The sequence below is a fragment of the Cetorhinus maximus genome, chromosome 13 (assembly GCF_964194155.1).
Source record: "Cetorhinus maximus chromosome 13, sCetMax3.hap1.1, whole genome shotgun sequence".
Taxonomy (NCBI): Eukaryota; Metazoa; Chordata; class Chondrichthyes; order Lamniformes; family Cetorhinidae; genus Cetorhinus; species Cetorhinus maximus.
The window spans coordinates 72,216,928-72,235,239 of record NC_135891.1 but is presented as its reverse complement, the minus strand read 5'-3'; the positions used below and the strand labels follow the sequence as shown (position 1 = coordinate 72,235,239).

Below are 18,312 nucleotides of genomic sequence, written 5' to 3'. Positions count from 1 at the left end.
CAACGGGCAGTACAGTAACAACATCAACGGGCAGTACAGTAACTATATCAACAGATGTACAGTAACTATATGAATGGGCGATACAGTAACTATATGAATAAGTGTACAGTAGTGATATCAATGGGTGACAGTAAATTTATGAACATGTGTACAGAAACTATGAATGGGTGATACATTAACTATGAATGGGCGATACATTAACTATATGAACGGGTGTACATTAACTGTATGAATGGGCAATACAGTAACTATGTGACTGGGCAGTAGAGAAAATTTTTGAATGCATGATACAGTAACTCTATGAATGGTCGGTACAATAACAATGAACACGGGATACTGTAACTATAGCAACTGGTGTACAGTAACTAAATGAACAGGTGATACAGTAACTATATGAACGGGCGGCACAGTAACTATATGATAAAAACAAAAAGCTAAAAGCTACTGCGGATGCTGGAAATCCAAAACAAAATAAAAACAGAATTACCTGGAAAAACTCAGCAAGTCTGGCAGCATCGGCGGAGAAGAAATCAGTTAACGTTTCGAGTCCTCATGGCCCTTCGGCAGAACTGAAGCACAGTTAGAAGAAGGGAGAAATATAAACTGGTTTAAGGTGGGTGTGGCGGTGGGGGGGGTGGGAGAGAGAGACATTGAGGGTGTGGTGATTGTGGAGATGAGCAGATAATCAAAAGATGTCACAGACAAAAGGGTCAAAGAGGTGTTGAAGGTGGTGATATTTGTCTAAGAAAAGTGCTAATTAAGAATGGAAGACAGGATATTCAAAGTACAGCTCTAGTGGGGGTGGGGTGGAAAGACTAACAAGGTTTTAGTTTTAGATTTAAAAATAATGGAAATATGTGGGGAAAGAAGAATCTATATAAATTATTGAAAAAAAAGCGGGGGTGGGGGGGAGAAACGGGGTGGGGATGGCGGGAGGGGGAGTTTAAGATCTAAAGTTGTTGAATTCAATATTCAGCCCGGAAGGCTGTAAAGTGCCTAGTTGGAAGATGAGGTGCTGTTCCTCCAGTTTGCGTTGGGCTTCACTGGAACAATGCAGCAAGCCAAGGACAGACATGTGGGCAAGAGAACAGGGTGGAGTGTTAAAATGGCAAGCGACAGGGAGGTTTGGGTCTTTCTTGCGGACAGACCGCAGGTGTTCCGCAAAACGGTCGCCCAGTTTGCGTTTGGTCTCTCCAATGTAGAGGAGACCGCATTGGGAGCAACGAATGCAGTAGACTAAGTTAGGGGAAATGCAAGTGAAATGCTGCTTCACTTGAAAGGAGTGTTTGGGCCCTTGGACAGTGAGGAGAGAGGAAGTGAAGGGGCAGGTGTTGCATCTTCTGCGTGGGCATGGGGAGGTGCCATAAGTGGGGGTTGAGGAGTAGGGGGTGATGGAGGAGTGGACCAGGGTGTCCCGGAGGGAACGATCCCTACGGAATGCCGTCAAGGGGGGTGAAGGGAAGATGTGTTTGGTGGTGGCATCATGCTGGAGTTGGCGGAAATAGCGGAGGATGATCCTTTGTGACAGTTCCCTGGCCCCAACCGCTTCCTCTTCACCATGGATGTCCAATCCCTCTACACCTCCATCCCCCACCAGGATGGTCTGAGGGCCCTTAGCTTCTTCCTTGAACAGAGGCCCCAACAATCCCCATCCACCACTACTCTCCTCCGTCTGGCTGAACTTGTTCTCACACTGAACAATTTCTCCTTTAACTCCTCTCACTTCCTCCAAATAAAAGGTGTGGCTATGGGTACCCGCATGGGCCCCAGCTATGCCTGTCTCTTTATGGGGTATGTGGAACATTCCTTGTTCCAGTCCTACTCCGGCCCCCTCCCACAACTCTTTCTCCGGTACATCGATGATTACTTCGGTGCTGCTTCATGCTCTCGTCGGGACCTGGAAAAATTTATTAATTTTGCTTCCAATCTCCACCCCTCCATCATCTTCACATGGTCCATCTCTGACACTTCTCTTCCCTTCCTTGACCTCTCTGTCTCAATTTCTGATGATAGACTGTCCACCAATATCCATTACAAGCCTACCGACTCCCACAGCTACCTCGACTACAGCTCCTCACACCCCGCTTCCTGTAAAGACTCCATCCCATTCTCTCAGTTCCTTCGCCTCCGTCGCATCTGTTCTGATGACGCTACCTTCAAAAACAGCTCCTCTGACATGTCCTCCTTCTTCCTTAACCGAGGTTTTCCATCCACGGTCGTTGACAGGGCCCTCAACCGTGTCCGGCCCATATCCCGCGCATCCTCCCTCACGCCTTCTCCTCCTTCCCAGAAACATGATAGGGTCCCCCTTGTCCTCACTTATCACCCCACCAGCCTCCGCATTCAAAGGATCATCCTCCGCCATTTCCGCCAACTCCAGCATGATGCCACCACCAAACACATCTTCCCTTCACCCCCCTTGACGGCATTCCATAGGGATCGTTCCCTCCGGGACACCCTGGTCCACTCCTCCATCACCCCCTACTCCTCAACCCCCACTTATGGCACCTCCCCATGCCCACGCAGAAGATGCAACACCTGCCCCTTCACTTCCTCTCTCCTCACCGTCCAAGGGCCCAAACACTCCTTTCAAGTGAAGCAGCATTTCACTTGCATTTCCCCTAACTTAGTCTACTGCATTCGTTGCTCCCAATGCGGTCTCCTCTACATTGGAGAGACCAAACGCAAACTGGGCGACTGTTTTGCGGAACACCTGCGGTCTGTCCGCAAGAAAGACCCAAACCTCCCTGTCGCTTGCCATTTTAACACTCCACCCTGTTCTCTTGCCCACATGTCTGTCCTTGGCTTGCTGCATTGTTCCAGTGAAGCCCAACGCAAACTGGAGGAACAGCACCTCATCTTCCGACTAGGCACTTTACAGCCTTCTGGGCTGAATATTGAATTCAACAACTTTAGATCTTAAACTCCCCCTCCCCCCATCCCCACCCCGTTTCTTTTCCCCCCCCCACCCGCCTTTTTTTTCAATAGTTTATATAGATTCTTCTTTCCCCACCTATTTCCATTATTTTTAAATCTAAAACTAAAACCTTTAGTCTTTCCACCCCACCCCCACTAGAGCTGTACTTTGAATATCCTGTCTTCCATTCTTAATTAGCACTTTTCTCAGACAAAGACCACCACCTTCAACACCTCTTTGACCCTTTTGTCTCTGACATCTTTTGATTATCTGCTCACACCACACCCTCAATGTGTCTCTTCCCCCCCACCCACCTTAAACCAATTTATATTTCTCCCTTGTTGAAACTGTGCTTCAGTTCTGCCGAAGGGCCATGAGGGCTCGAAACGTTGACTGATTTCTTCTCCGCCGATGCTGCCAGACTTGCTGAGTTTTTCCAGGTAATTCTGTTTTTATTTTGTACAGTAACTATATGTATTGGTGGTACTGTAACCGCATGAACATGTGATACAGACAGTATATGAACGGGTGGTACAGTAACTATATGAACAGGTGTAGAGTAACTATATGAACGGGCAATACAGTAACTATTTGAACGGGCGGTAGAGGAAATATATGAATGTGTGATACAGTAACTATATGAACTGGTGTACAGTAACTATATGAACAGGCAATACAGCAACTATATGAACGGGTGCACAGTAGCTATCTCCTTGGGCAGTACAGTAACTATATGAACATGCGATACAGTAACTATATGAATGGGCAGTACAGTAACAATATGAACTGATGTACAGTAAATATATGAACAGGCAATACAGTAAATATTTGGATGGATGTACAGTAAATATATGAATGAGTGATACTGTAACTATATGAATGAGTGTACAGCAACTATATCAATGGGTGATACATTAACTCTATGAACGAGTGTACAGTTAGTATATGAACAGGCAATACAGTAACTATATGAACATGTGATACAGTAACTATATGAACGGACAATACAGTAACTATGTTAATGGGTGTACAGTAACTCTATGATCGGGTGATACAGTAACTATATGAATGGATATACAGTAACTATTTGAACAGGTAATACAGTAACTATAAGACCAGGTGATACATTAACTATATGAACGGGCGGTAGAGGAACTATATGAATGCGTGATATACTAAATGACTGGGTGTACAGTAACTGTATGAACGTGTGATACAGTAACTATATGAACTGGTGTACAGTAATTGTATGAATGGGTGTACAGTAACTGTATGAACGGGCGATACAGTAACTATATGAACGGGTGTACAGTAACTATACGAATGCGTGATACAGTAACTATATGAATGGGCAGTACAGTAACTATATGAATGGATGTACAGTAACTATTTATATTTAGATTAACAGATTTCCAGGGGTGTTGCAAGAAGAGTTGGATAAAAGGAATAAGGGGGTGGAGTTCCCACAATGTAGAGGGACTTCTTTCACTGTGTCAGAAGGTCATCAGGGAGGGTTCACTGCTGGATCTTGTAATGGGGAGTGAGCTGGAGCAGATTGATGAAGTAAAAGGAGGGAAAGCCATGATGGTTATCACATAATATGCACTAAGACAGTATTGTCCAATGCACTCACCACTCACCACAGACATATGACTAATCGATGTCCTTCATTTTTACAAGCACACATTACTGAGTTATGTTAAAGTGGCCGTGGTGGGGATGAGTATGGGTGTCATTCTGGAGAAGGAACAATCAGTCAGGTTGCTGTTAGACACAAGTCACATGTCTGTCAGTCCACACGATGTTCATCAGAATATAGATCAGTTATCAGATTTCTAATGACCTGGAAGTGAAGATGCACTTGCTCAATGAAACAAATGAAATAGTCAATGGTTTGTTTCCTTTTCTGTTCCTGCTCTGTCTGGATGCCTCTAAATGCTGATACATTTAGATCTGGAGGACCGCTCTGCGAAGCACACTGAAACAGGGCTGGCCTCAGAAGGACAGTGATCCGATGCTTCTCGAAACTCTCATGGGGAATCTAGTGACACAGTGAATGCTAACCAAAGATCTTGGTGTTGTTTAGCTGGTAGCTGGTAATCTTCACAAAACAGTTGAAGTATGTGAGTGATGGGCAGCACTGCATGACTGCCAATTAGGGGCAAAGTGTGCAACTTTAGCAAGCTAGAGTAGTGCAGCAATATGCAAACGTGTTCAACTTTCATCTGTTTTGGCACAGCTGATGGTAAAGGCTGAGCTGTTCAAATCCCAAAGGGAAACTTGAAACAACTGCCACAACTTGTTTTGCAATTTGTATAAATTTTGAGATGCGTGCCCTGAATTCAGTAATATTAAGACCACCAAGTCTTATAGGATTTTACAAAATTAGATTAAACATTTATTAATAAGAGAAATTATTTTAAATACATACGTAGATCTACAAATCATTACTGTGATAATTTCTAAATCCCCGAATCAATCTAACTCCCAGTTAACAAAAACAGAATTACCTGGAAAAACTCAGCAAGTCTGGCAGCGTCGGTGGAGAAGAAATCAGTTACCGTTTCGAGTCTTCATGACCCTTGCCGAAGGGTCATGAAGACTCGAAACGTTAACTGATTTCTTCTCCACCGATGCTGCCAGACTTGCTGAGTTTTTCCAGGTAATTCTGTTTTTGTTTTGGATTTCCAGCATCCGCAGTAGCTTTTAGCTTTTTGTTTCTAACTCCCAGTTACATGTTTGTTAAGGCAACAATAAGACATAGATTTTAAAAGACCCAAGCAAAGAAACATGATACCCTGAACAAGTCGAATTCAAAGTGAGTTTTCTTAACTTCAGCCCCTGGAGACAGCAGCGTGAGGCATAGATGCTGAAGTCTTTTCACACTTGTAAGATCTTAAAAATGCCTTCCCTTACACACAGCCCTTGTTTCTTCTTTATACATATCTTCCTCTTTGAATGCAAATACCCATTGTTTCACTATAAAGTCTTTGGACTTTATCTCCCTGATAATAAAACCCTCTCATAGCACAAAGTTTTACCAGTAACCTTTGGGAAAGGTCAATACACAGTTTCTAAACTTCACCTAGCTAGGTGGCACATTTCACCCCTCCTTTGAAAACAATCTAGTCTGGTTTATTTCAAAATGCAAATGTTCCCTTGACACCTACGTTTCTAAACTTCCCCATGTTTACCTAATTAACATTTCAAACCTACCCTCTCTTCTTAAATCAAAGCACCCAGACTAGCTAGCCTCTAATTCAATTAAATCTCTTTCACACACACAGACACGTATAGATGCATAGACACATCCCACTATTACTCTATTTTACAATAACTTCCAATAACATTATGAGAATTATTATATCTTCTTGACATCGCCCTCTGTATTGAAAAAATGAACTGTCATAATCTAAAAAGATGGCTTCATTTTTATTAACCATCTTATATTATCTCCTATACTTATCTCTATACTTACACTATTACATTACCAGATGCATGCATTAACAACAATATTTATACAAATCCTTCATGTCAACAGAAATCATTACAGTTCAGTGTCCAGGTTTTTAAATGTCCAATCTCCCCTTTAAGCTTCAAACTCTCGATAAACCATCTACCATCAGATTCTCTCATCCAGCCACATGAATAATCTGTAGATTAAATGATTATACTAATAAACTCCATCTGAAAAGACTTGCACTTCTGTCTAACTTTAAAGGATTATGGTCTGTATAAACAATTGTTTCTGACAAATTGTTTGCCACATAGATTTCAAAGTGCTGCAACGCTGACACCAGATCCAACATCTCCTTTTCAGTCGTTGAATATCTTCTGTGTTGTGCATTCAACTTCCATAAAAAATATCCTATTGGTTTTTCAATTCCAGTGTCATCTTCTTGTAACAGTACAGCCCCAATTCCTATATCACTTGTGTCAACGGCCAACTTGCATTGATTGGCATAATTGGGTACTGCTAACACTGGTGTCGTAGTTAATACAGTTTTAAAATGATCAAATGACTTCTGACACTCCAGTGTCCATTGAAACTTCTTGTTTTTTAATAGTTCAGTCAGTGGAGCAACCACTTGGCTAAAATTTGGCACAAATTTCCGGTAAAACCCACTCGTGCCTAGAAATCTCAAAACTTTTTGTCTTGTTGTGGGCACTGGGAATTCCATGACAGCCTTGACTTTCGCATCTCACGGTGCCACCTTACCATGTCCAATGGTATGGCCTAGATACGTAACTTGTGCTTTTGCAAATTCACTTTTAGCCAAGTTCATCACCAAATTAGCTTCTTGTAATCAAGTAAATAATTCTTCCACATGATTCTCCCATGTCTGACTGAAAACGATTAGATCATCAATATAAACAGCACAATTGCTTAGACCTGGAATTACTTGTTTGTCAGTCTTTGAAATGTCGCAGGTGCATTCTTCATACCAAATGGCATGGCTTTAAAGTGATATAGTCCACTTAGCATCACAGGAACTGATATCTCCTTTGCACTCTCCGACATTGGTACCTGCCAATATCCTTTTAGCAAGGCAATCTTTGCGATAAATTTTGATTGTCCCACTTTCTCAATGCAATCCTCCAACCGTGGTATGGGATATGAATCCACTTTTATCACCACATTCGCCTTTCGATAGTAAACACACAGTCTTTGGGCAGAAATTGGGCGTAAAATGACGCGTGATGACATCGGGCATGCATCCCAACATCATCGCGGTATTTTGTTCGGCGGGCATGCGCCAGAGTCGGCTGCACGCCCACCAAAATGTCAATGGCCAGTTAAAGCAGTTAAGAATTCTGCCCATCCAACCTTAAGGTTGTCAGGCAGGCGAAGAGCCCAGGCGGCCTTTGCATTTTTCATGGAACCTCATCCACGGGCAGGATGAGGTTTCATGAAGTGTTTAAAAATTGAATAAATTTTTTTTTTAATTCATTGACATGTCCCAGCTCATGTGACACTGTCACATGAGGGGACATGTCTGAAAATGTTTTAATTTCTTTATTTACATGTTTAAAATTTAAACTAATCTCCCTGAGGCAGCTCTGTGCCTCAGGGAGATTTCTGCGCTCTTTTGTGCGCATGCGTGAAAGAGCGCACTCCCAACTCAGGGAACCCCCCCCCCCCCCTCGCACAGGGAGCGCTCAGCGCATCCAGGCGCACATCACATGTAAAATCGCAGTGCGTCCCAATCGGGGGCACCGATCGGGTTTGTGCCCGCCCCTACACAACCCCCGTGATGGGGGGAGAATTCTCCCCTTTGTGTTTCATCTGGTTTCAGTACCATCACATTGGCGAACTCCAGTTACTGCAACTAGAATCAATGATGTCATTTAGAAGCATAAAATCAATTTCTTTCTGTACTTGTAGATTAAATCCAGCAGTTATCACAAGGTGGTTGCCTTAGTGAAGATGAAACTGTTACAGAGACATCATGTACAGCTAAATCTGTATCCCCAACTTATTCCCACAAATAGCTGTGTGTGACTGTAATTGCTTTTCCAAATCACTTTGACATTTGTCTGGAAGGTAACTCAATATCAAATTTAAATTTTCAAGCACCCCCTCATTATCCAATTTGCTTGGAGGAAAATCAGTTTCAGAGTCCTGCATTTCTACTTCTTTATCTGTATCTACCATCACTAACACCTCTTTTTGTTCCTCTTCCCTGTCAAAGTATTTTTTAAGTATATTTGCATGACACACCTTCTGCTGCTTTCTTCTATCTGGAGTATTTATTTAATAATTTACTTCACTCAGTTTCTTTTCAATCCTGTAAGGCCCACTAAATCTTGCCTTTGATGAGTCACCCAGTGCTGGTAACAGAACTAGCACTTTCTCTCCAGCAATAAAATTCTGAGCTGTAGCCTTCCTTTCTACTTTCACTTTCATCACTTGCTGTGAGATCTTTAAACGTTCCCTCCCCAACTCACATGCTCTGTTCAATCTCTCTCTGAAGTTTGATACATAATCCAGGAGAGTAGTTTCTGAATTTTGACCCACCAATTTCTCATAAATCAATTTCAGTAGTCCCCTTACCTCATGACCATAAACTAGCTCAAAAGGACTAAAACCGTATTGAGCCCTTGGTATCTGCCATAAGCTTCTCTTTTTTGCTAAATCCTAACCTTTATGTCCCTTGACACCCAGGGTTCTCTGGACTTGGTCCCCCACTTGGTCTTTACAGGAACATGTTTGCCCTGTACTCTTGCTATTTCCTCCTTGAATGCCTCCCACTGCTCTGACACAGTTTTATCTTCAAGTAGCTGCTCCTGGTCCACTTGGGCCAAACTGTTTCCCATCTTAGTAAAATTAGCCTTTCCCAGTTTAGAACTTTTATACCCAGCCCAACCTTATCCTTTTCCATAACTATCCTAAATCTAACTGAGTTATGGTCACTATCTCCAAAATGCTCCCCTACTGATTCGCCTTCCACCTGCCCGGGCCTATTTCCAAATATTAGGTCCAGAATTTCTCCCTCCCTTGATGGTCTTTCTACGTGCTGGCTTTAGTTCTGCTGAAGGGTCATGAGGACTCGAAACGTCAACTGTGCTCTTCTCCGCCGATGCTGCCAGACCTGCTGAGTTTTTCCAGGTATTTCTGTTTCTGTTTTTGTTTTGGATTTCCAGCATCCGCAGTTTTTTGCTTTTATCAGCTTCTCTACCCTCTGAACTACTTTTCAGGATCCCATCCCCCTGCCAATTTAGTTTAAATCTGCCCCAACAGCATTAGCAAACCTCCCCATGAGGATGTTGGTCCTGTTCCTGTTCAGATGTAACCCGTCCAACTTGTACAAGTCCCACCTCCCCCAGAAATAGTCCCAATGTCCCAGGAATCTAAAGCATCATCCTGCACCATCTCTCCAGCCACGCATTCAACTGCTCTATCCTTCTGTTCCTATACTCACTACTGCATGGTACTGGGAGGCACCGTGTCCTTTAGGGAAGGAAATCTATCATCCTTACCTGGTCTGGTATACAGGTGACTCCAGACCCACAGTAATGTGGTTGACTCTTAAATGCTCTCTGAACAAGGGCAATTAGGGATGGGCAATAAATGCTGGCCTAGCCAGCAATGCCCACATCCCATGAATGAATTTTAAAAATGTTAAAAGATAAGACAGTAGAGAAACACTGGCAGACATTTAAAGGAGATACTTCATAACTCTGAGCAAAGATATATTCCATTGAGAAAGAAAGACTGTGAGAGGTATGCACCATCCGTGGTTAACTAAGGAAGTTAAGGATAGTATCAAATTGATAGTAAAAGTGCGCAGTATTGCAAAGATCATTGATAGGCCAGAAGATTACAAGACTGACTGAAGACTGATTGGAAGAATGATACCAAAAACTGATCGAGAAATTAGAGTATCACAGAATTGTTGAAACACAGAAGGAGGCCATTCATCCCATCGTGTCAATACTGACTCTCCAAATGAGCAACTCACCGAGCACAATTTCCCTGCCTTATCTTGGTAACCCTGCACATTCTTCCTTTTCAGCTAACAGTCTAATTCTCCTTTGAATGCTTCAATTGAAACTGCCTCCACCACACTCTCAGGCAGCACATTCCAGATCCTAACCACTCGCTGCATAAAGAAGCTTTTTCTCATTTTGCATTTGCTTCTTTTACTAATTACATTTAGCCTGTGTCTTCTCATTCTCGATTTTTTTCACCAGTGGGAACAGCTTTTCCTTATCTACTCTGTCCAGACCCCTCATGATTTTGAATACCTATATCAAACCTCCTCTCAACCCTCTCTTCTCCAAGGAGAACAGTTCCAACCTATCCAATCTATCTTCATAACTGAAGTTCCTCATCCCTGGAACCATTCTCGTGAATCAGCTTCACATCCTTCCTAAAGTGCAGTGCCCAGAACTGAATGCAATATTCCAGCTGAGGCTGAACTAGTGACTTTGACAAATTTAACATAACCTCCTTGCTCTTGTGCTCTATGCCCCTATTAATAAAGCCCAGGATACTCTATGCTTTATTAACCGTGCTCCCAATCTGTCCTGCTACCTTCAATTATTTATTCGCATATACACCCAGGTCCCTCTGCTCCAGCACCCCCTTTAGAATTGTACCCTTTATTTTCCATTGTCTCTCCATGATCTTACTATCAAAATGAATCACTTCACATTTCTCTGCATTGAACTTCATCTGCTACTTGTCCACCCATTCCACCAACTTCTCTATGTCCTTTCGAAGTTCTACACTGTCCTCCTCAGTGTTCTCAATACTTCCAAGTTTTGTATCATCCACAGACTTTGAAGTTGTGCCCTCTACACCACAGTCTAGCTTATTAATATATATCAGGGAAAGCAAGGGTCCCAATATTGACCCCTGGGGAACTCCACTACAAACCTTCCTCCAGCCTGAAAAATATCCATTAACCATCACTCACTGTTTCCCATTGCTCAGCCAATTCCATATCCATGTTGCTACTGTCCCTTTTATTCCATTATATTCTTTGTTCACAAGTCTGTTACGTGGCACTGTGTCAAATGCCTTTTGGAAGTCCTTGTACACCACATCAACAGCATTAACCTCAACCAAAGAGTCCAGCACATGATTTTCCCTTAAGAAATCCATGCTGGTTTTCCTTAATTAACCTGAATTTGTCCATTTGACTATTAACTTTGTCCCAAATTACTATTTCTAGAAGCTTCCCACCATCGAAGTTAAACTGACTGGCCTGTAGTTGCTGGGCTTATCTTTACAATCTTCTTTGAACAATGGTGTAACATTTGCAATTCTCCAGTCCTCCAGGATCATCCCAAGTCTAAGGAAGACTGAAAAATTATGGCCAGTGTCTCTGTAATTTCCACTCTCACTTCCCTCAGTATCCATGGATGCATTTCATCCGGTCCTGGTGCCTTGTTCACTTTACGTACAGACAGCCTATCCAATACTACCTCCTAATAAATTTAAACTCCTCTAGTGTATCAACTACCTCCTCTTTCTCCACGGCCTTGGTAGCAACTTCTTCTTTGGTTATGACATATGCAATGTATTCATTTAATTCCTCAGCCATGCCCCCTGCCTCCATGTGTAAATCCCCTTTTTGATCCCTAATCGTCCTCACTCCTCCACACTTTTACTATTTATGAGAGAGTATGAGAGTAAACTAGCTAGAAATATAAAAACAGATAAAGTTTCTGCAAGAATTTAAAAAGGAAAACAGTGACTAAAGAGGGTGTTGGTCCCTCAGAGAGAGAGTCAGGGGAATTAATAATGGAAAACAAGGAATTGGTGGAAGCTTTGAAGAGATATTTTGTATCTGTCTTCACTGTGGGAGAAACAAATAACACCCCAAGAAAACTTGAAAATCAAGAAGTAAAAAAGAGGGAGAAAACAATCACAGTCGCCAGGTAAAAGTTACTGTGAAAACTATTGACAAGTCCCCTGGAGCCGATGGCCTTGACCCTAGCATCTTCAAAGAAGTGGCTGTGGAGAAAGTGGGTGCATTGGTTGTGAACTTCCAAAATACCCTAGATTCTGGAAAGGTCCCAGTGGATTGGAAAATCACTAATATAACTCCTCTATTCAAGAAAGGAGGGAGACAGAAAGCAGGAAACTACAGGCCAGTTAGCCTAACTTCTGTCATAGGGAAAAAGGTAGAATCCCTTTTTAAGGAGGTAATAGCAGGACATTTAGAAAATCTGAATGCAATCAGGCAGAGTCAATATGATTTTGTGAAAGGGAAATCATGTTTGACTAATTTATTAGATTTTTTGAGGAAGTAACAAGCAATGTGGATGAAGGGGAACCTGTAGATGTGGTGTACTTTGATTTCCAAAAGGCATTCAACAAGATGCCACATTAAAGATTTCTTCACAGAATAAGAGTTCATGGTATAGTGGGTAACATATCAGCACCAATAGAGGATTAGTTAGCTAACAGGAAGCAGAGACTAGGGATAAACGGGTCTTTTTCAGACTGGCAAATTGTTACTAGTGGAGTGTCACAAGGACAGTGCTGGGGCTTCAACTATTTACAATCTATATTAATGACTTAGCTGAAGCGATCAAATATATGATTGCTAAATTTGCTGATGGTAATATAGGTAGGAAATTAAGTTGTCAAGCGGACATAAAGGGACTACAAAAGTTAGATAGGTTAAGTGAGTTGGAAAAAATTTGGCTAATCACAAAATCACAGATTCACACAGTGCAGAAGAGGCCCTTCGGCCCATCGAGTCTGCATCGACACGTGAGAAACACCTGACCTACCTTCCTAATCCCATTTACCAGCGATTGGCCCATAGGGTGTTATGATGTGACAAGTGCTCATCCAGGTACTTTTTAAAGGATGTGAGGCAACCCACCTCCACCACCCTCCCAGGCAGTGCATTCCAGACCATCACCACCACGTTTTTCCTCACATCCCCCCTAAACCTCCTGCCCCTCACCTTGAACTTATATCGCCCTTGTGACTGACCCTTCTACTAGGGGAATGAAGTATCATGTGGGAAATAACAAACCTGTCCACTTGGGCAGGAAGAATAGAAAAGCAGCATATTACTCTAATGGAGAGAGATTGCAGCATTCAGTGGTACAGAGGGATCTGGGTGTGCAGGTACATAAATCACAAGAAGTTAGTATGCAGATACAGCAAGTGATTAGGAAGGCAAATGGAATATTGGTGTTCATTGCAAGGGGAATCAGTATAAATGCAGGGAAGTGTTGCTACAGCTGTAGGACATTAGTTAGACTGCATCTGGAGTGTTGTGTACAGTTTTGGGTTTGTGTGTATATGTGTATTTTATATATATATGTATATATAGAGGAGGAGTTGGATGGGGAGGAGGGCGAATGGGGAGGGGAGCTGGGGAGGAGGGAGGATTGAGGAGGATGGGGAGCAGGTATCAGGAAAGAGGAGGGTGGGGAGGAGGAGAATGGGAAAGGGGTAATGGGGAAGAGGCGTGTGGGGAGGAGGGGCGTGGAGAGGAGGGGGTATGGGGACGAAGGTATTGGGGAGGAGGGGATTGTGGATGGGGGGGAGGGGATTGTGGATGGGGGGGATGGGGAACAGAGGATTGGGAAGGAGGTGAGTGGGGGGGAGGGTACTGTGGATGAGGAGGATGGGGAGGAAGATATTGGGAGGAGGGGATTGGGAAGGAGGGGAAAGGGGAGGAAGGGATTGGGAAGGAGGAGGATAGGGGGAGTGAATTGGGGAGGGGGAGGATGGGGAGGAGGGGTTTGGGAAGAATGGGGATGTGGAGGAGGGGATTGGGAAGAAGAGGGATGGGTAGGAGGGTATTGTGGATGAGGGGATGGGGGTGGGCATTGGAAAGGAGAGGATTGGGGAGGAGGGAGCAGGGAAGGAGTGTGTTGTGGAGGCAGGGTTGGTGGATGAGAAGGATGGGGATGAGGGGACTGGGAAGGAGGGGGATGGGGATGAGGGGATTGGGAAAGAGGGGGATGGGGATGAGGGGATTGTGCATAAGGGGGTGAGGAGGAGGGAATTGTGGAGGAGGATGATGGGAAGGAGGAGGATGGGGTGGAGGGGATTTTGGATGAGGAGTATGTGGCAGAGGGCATTGTGGTGTGGTGGATGGGGAGGAGGGAATTGGGGAAGAGGGGATTGGGGACGAAATGGATTGGGGGGAGGGGATGCGGAGGAAGGGGATTGGGGCTGAGGGGGATGGGAAGGAGAGGAATTGGAGTGGGAAGGAATGTGTTGGAGGGAATTGGGTAAGAGGGGATTGGGAAGGAGGGGGATGGGGAGGAGGTGATAGTGGACGATGGGAATGGGGAGGAGGGGATTGGGAAGGAGGGGGATGAGGAGGAGGGGATTGGGAATGAGGGGGGTTAGGAGCAGGGAATTGGGAAGGAGGAGGATGTGGTTGAGGGACTTTGGGTAAGGGGTATATGGAGGAGGGTATTGTGGTGAGGGGGATGGGGCGGAGGGGGATGGGGTGGAGGGGTCTGGGAAGGTGGGGAATGGGGAGGAGGATATTGGGAAGGTGGGTGAGGGGGAGGAAGGGAATGGGAAGGAGGGTATAAGGAGCAGGGGTATGAGCAGGAGGTGATTGTGAATGAGGGAGCTCAGGATAAGGGAATTGTGGATGAGGGGATGGGGAGGAGAGGATTGGGGATGAGGGGAATGGGGAGGAGGAGGAGGGGGAGGAGTGAACTGGAAAGGAGGAGGCTCGGGATGAGGGGAATTGGGAGGAGGGGATTGGGAAGGTGGGGGATGGGGAAGAGAGAATTAGGAAAGAGAAGGGTGGGGAGAAGGGGATTGTGGATGAGGGGCATGGGGAGGAGGGAATTGGGCAGGAGGGGGATTGAGAAGAGTAGATTTGGGAGGAGAGGATTGGGCGGAAGGTGTTGGGAAGGATGGGGATTGGGAAAAGGGGATTGTGGATGAGGGGGATGGGGAGGAGGGAACTGTGGAGGAGGGGAATGGGGCAGAGAGGGATTGGGAAGGAGGGGCAACAGGGGAGAAGGGGACGGGGAAGGTGGGAGATGGGGAGGAGGGAATTGTGGATGAGGGGGTGAGGAGGAGGGGATTGGGAAGGAGGGGGATGTTGAGGGGATTGGGAAGGTGGGGAAGAGCGGATTGGGAAAGAAGGATGGCGAGGAGGGAATTATCTAAGGGGTGATTGGGGAAGGAGGGGATTGGAGAGGAGGGGGTGAGGTGGACGTGGTTTGGGGAGGAGGTGGTTTGGGAAGCAGGGTGATGGGGAGGAGGGGGATGCGGTGGAGGGATGGGGAGGGAGGAATTGGTAAGAGTGGATTGGGAGAGGATGTTGGCTAGGAGGGGATTGGGAATGAGGAGGAAGAAGGGATTCTGGAATGGGGGATGGAGAGGAGGGTTTTGTGGATAAGGGGGATGAGGAGAAGGGGTTCCTGGATGAAGGGAATGGGGAGTAGGGGATTGGGAAGGAGGGAGATGGGGAGGAGGGGATTGTGGATGAGGGGATTGGGGAGGAGGAGGATGCGGAGGAGTGGACTGGGAAGGAGGGGCATGAGAAGGAGGGGGTTGGGGATGAGGGGAATTGGGAGGAGGGGATTGGGAAGGTGGGGGATGGGGGGAGGGGATTGTCGATGAGGGGATGGGGAGGAGGAGGATGGGGAGGAGTGGACTAAGAAGGAGGAGTATGAGAAGGAGGGAGTTGGGGATGAGGGGAATTGAGAGGAGGGAATTGTGGAGGAGGGGAATGGGGAGGAGAGGGATTGGAGAGGCGGGGAAACTGGAGAGAAAGGGATTGGACAGGTGGGAGATGGGGAGGAGGGAATTGTGGATGAGAGGGTGAGAAAGGGGATTGGGAAGGAGGGGGTGGGGAGGAGGGGATTGGGAAGGAGGAGAGTGGGGAGGAGAGGATTTGGAAGGAGGGGGATGGGGAGGAGGGCATTATGGATGAGGGGACAGAGATGAGGGGATTGGGAAGGTGGGGGATGTGGAGGAAGGGATTGGGAAGGAGGAGGATGGCAGGGAGGGGATTGTGGAGGACGGAGATGGGAAGGAGGGTTTTGTGGATGAAGGGGTGGGGAGGAGGGGTTGGAAATGTGGGGGGTGCAGAGGTAAGGGTTGGGTAAGAGGGAATTGGATTGGGGGATTGGGGATGAGGAGGATGGGGAGGATCAACCTGGGAAGGAGCGGGATGGGGAGGAGTGGATTGGGGAGGAGAGGTTTGGGGCAGAAGGGATTGGAATGGAGGAGGATGGGGAAGAGAGCGTTATGGATGAGGGGGATGAGGAGGAGGGAATTGGGGAGGAAGGGATTGGGAAGGGGAGGTGGGGGAATGTGGGGCGGGGATTTTAGTTGATGGGACAAGGAGGATGGGTTTGGGAAGGAGGGGGATGGAGAGAAGGGGATTGGGAAGGAGGAGGATGGGGAAGAGCGGATTGGGGTGGAAGGGGATGTGGGGGAGAGTGTGAATGGGGGAAGGGGAAGGGGTTGGGGCGGCGGGGGACTGGGAGGAGGGAGGGAATGTAGATGTGAATGAGAATCAGGGGAAGAGGGAGTCAGGGAAGAGTGGGAGAGGAAGGAGGGGGAAGGGGAGAGGAGAGAGGGTAGTGATGTTCATTATTTAATTGAGGGCAGGTGATGTTAACTGAGGATTTATAACTTTTTCCTCTGTGACTAGTCTCCATCTTTTAACAAGCTCTTCTGGGGATTTTGATCTGTTCATGTCAGGCTTCAACATGTTTGTATACAAAATATGTTCCTCATCCTTGACACTGGTGTTATTCTGATTCCAGACGGATTGTGCCATACGGACTAACTAATGTACAAAGGCATAAACGCTCAAACAACGAGGGAACACCTGGCTCCCTGGATACACCAAGAGTTCGATGTGTCTGTGCTGAGGAGACTGATGGAGAGTGTGGCCAATTCTGCAGCCATTCTAGAAGGTGCAGAGAGTTGGACACTCCCTGAGTATGAATTGTTTGTGAGTCTGGTTGGAAGCAGGAGGGCAGGCAGATGTAGTTTTGTTGTTCACAGAGGTGTTTCTGTTTAAACCCTGATCTACCGATGCTGTGTCTGGACAGGGATCCACTCACAGGCTGAACAACAGCAACTTGTGCAACAAAAACATCCCAGCAGAATGATGGAAGCAGGGACCCACAGCCGGTGCAATATCAAACAATTATCTGAACCCCTTACAGTGAGGAACGATGAGGAGCAGATCCAGGGAGGCAGTGGATGGGATGAGGAATGGCCTTATCATGCCCAAAGTTAAGGACATCTGCTTGGGACAGGAGAGGACTTGGAGCAGAAGGGGAAGGATCACAGAATAGAATAGAATTATTAGGATCCAGTTGTTGTGATTGACATGGGTACCAATGACATATGTCAAACTAAGAAAGAGGTTTTGCTGAGGGAGTATGAGCAGAGAGGGTTTAAATGAAAAAGCAGATCCACAAAGGTCATAATCTCTCGATTACTGGCTAAGCCATGAGCAAATTGGCGTAGGATAAATAAGATTAGAAAGTTAAATGCGTGCCCCAAAGATTAGTGTGGGAGAACCGGGTTTCGATTGATGGAGCACTGGCATCAGTACTGGTGAAAATGGGAGTTATACCATTGGGATGGTCTTCACCTGAACCGTGCTGGGGCCAGAGGGGAAGGAGGGTTTGGGTAGAGGAAAAATTAGAAATCCCAAGATAAACATTGAGGCAATAGGAAAATACATCAATGTGGGTAAAGACAAGCTGACTGGGACAGGATGGGACAGAGTTTAACGGTCATAGTGTATGCAGGGAATAGCAGTAAAAAATAAATTAGAAGTTGCTTTATCTGAATGAACAGAGCATCCTCAAGGAGATAGATAAAGTAATGGCACAAATAGAGATAAATGTTTTAGATCTATTCACCATTACAGATACATGGTTGCAAGGTGATCAAGGTTGGCAGAGTACAAAAC

The 18,312-nt window shown here is 45.5% G+C and overlaps 1 protein-coding gene across 1 annotated transcript in view; it reads left to right on the top strand.

The window, feature by feature from the left end:
- The window catches only part of LOC144688689 (endothelin-3-like), a 213,729-nt gene that overhangs the window by 70,315 nt on the left and 125,102 nt on the right, over positions 1-18,312 (top strand). Inside the window, exon 3 of the mRNA XM_078555524.1 lies at positions 17,147-17,299. Coding sequence (XP_078411650.1) covers positions 17,147-17,299 — 153 coding nt within the window. The remainder of the gene's footprint in view (positions 1-17,146; positions 17,300-18,312) is intronic.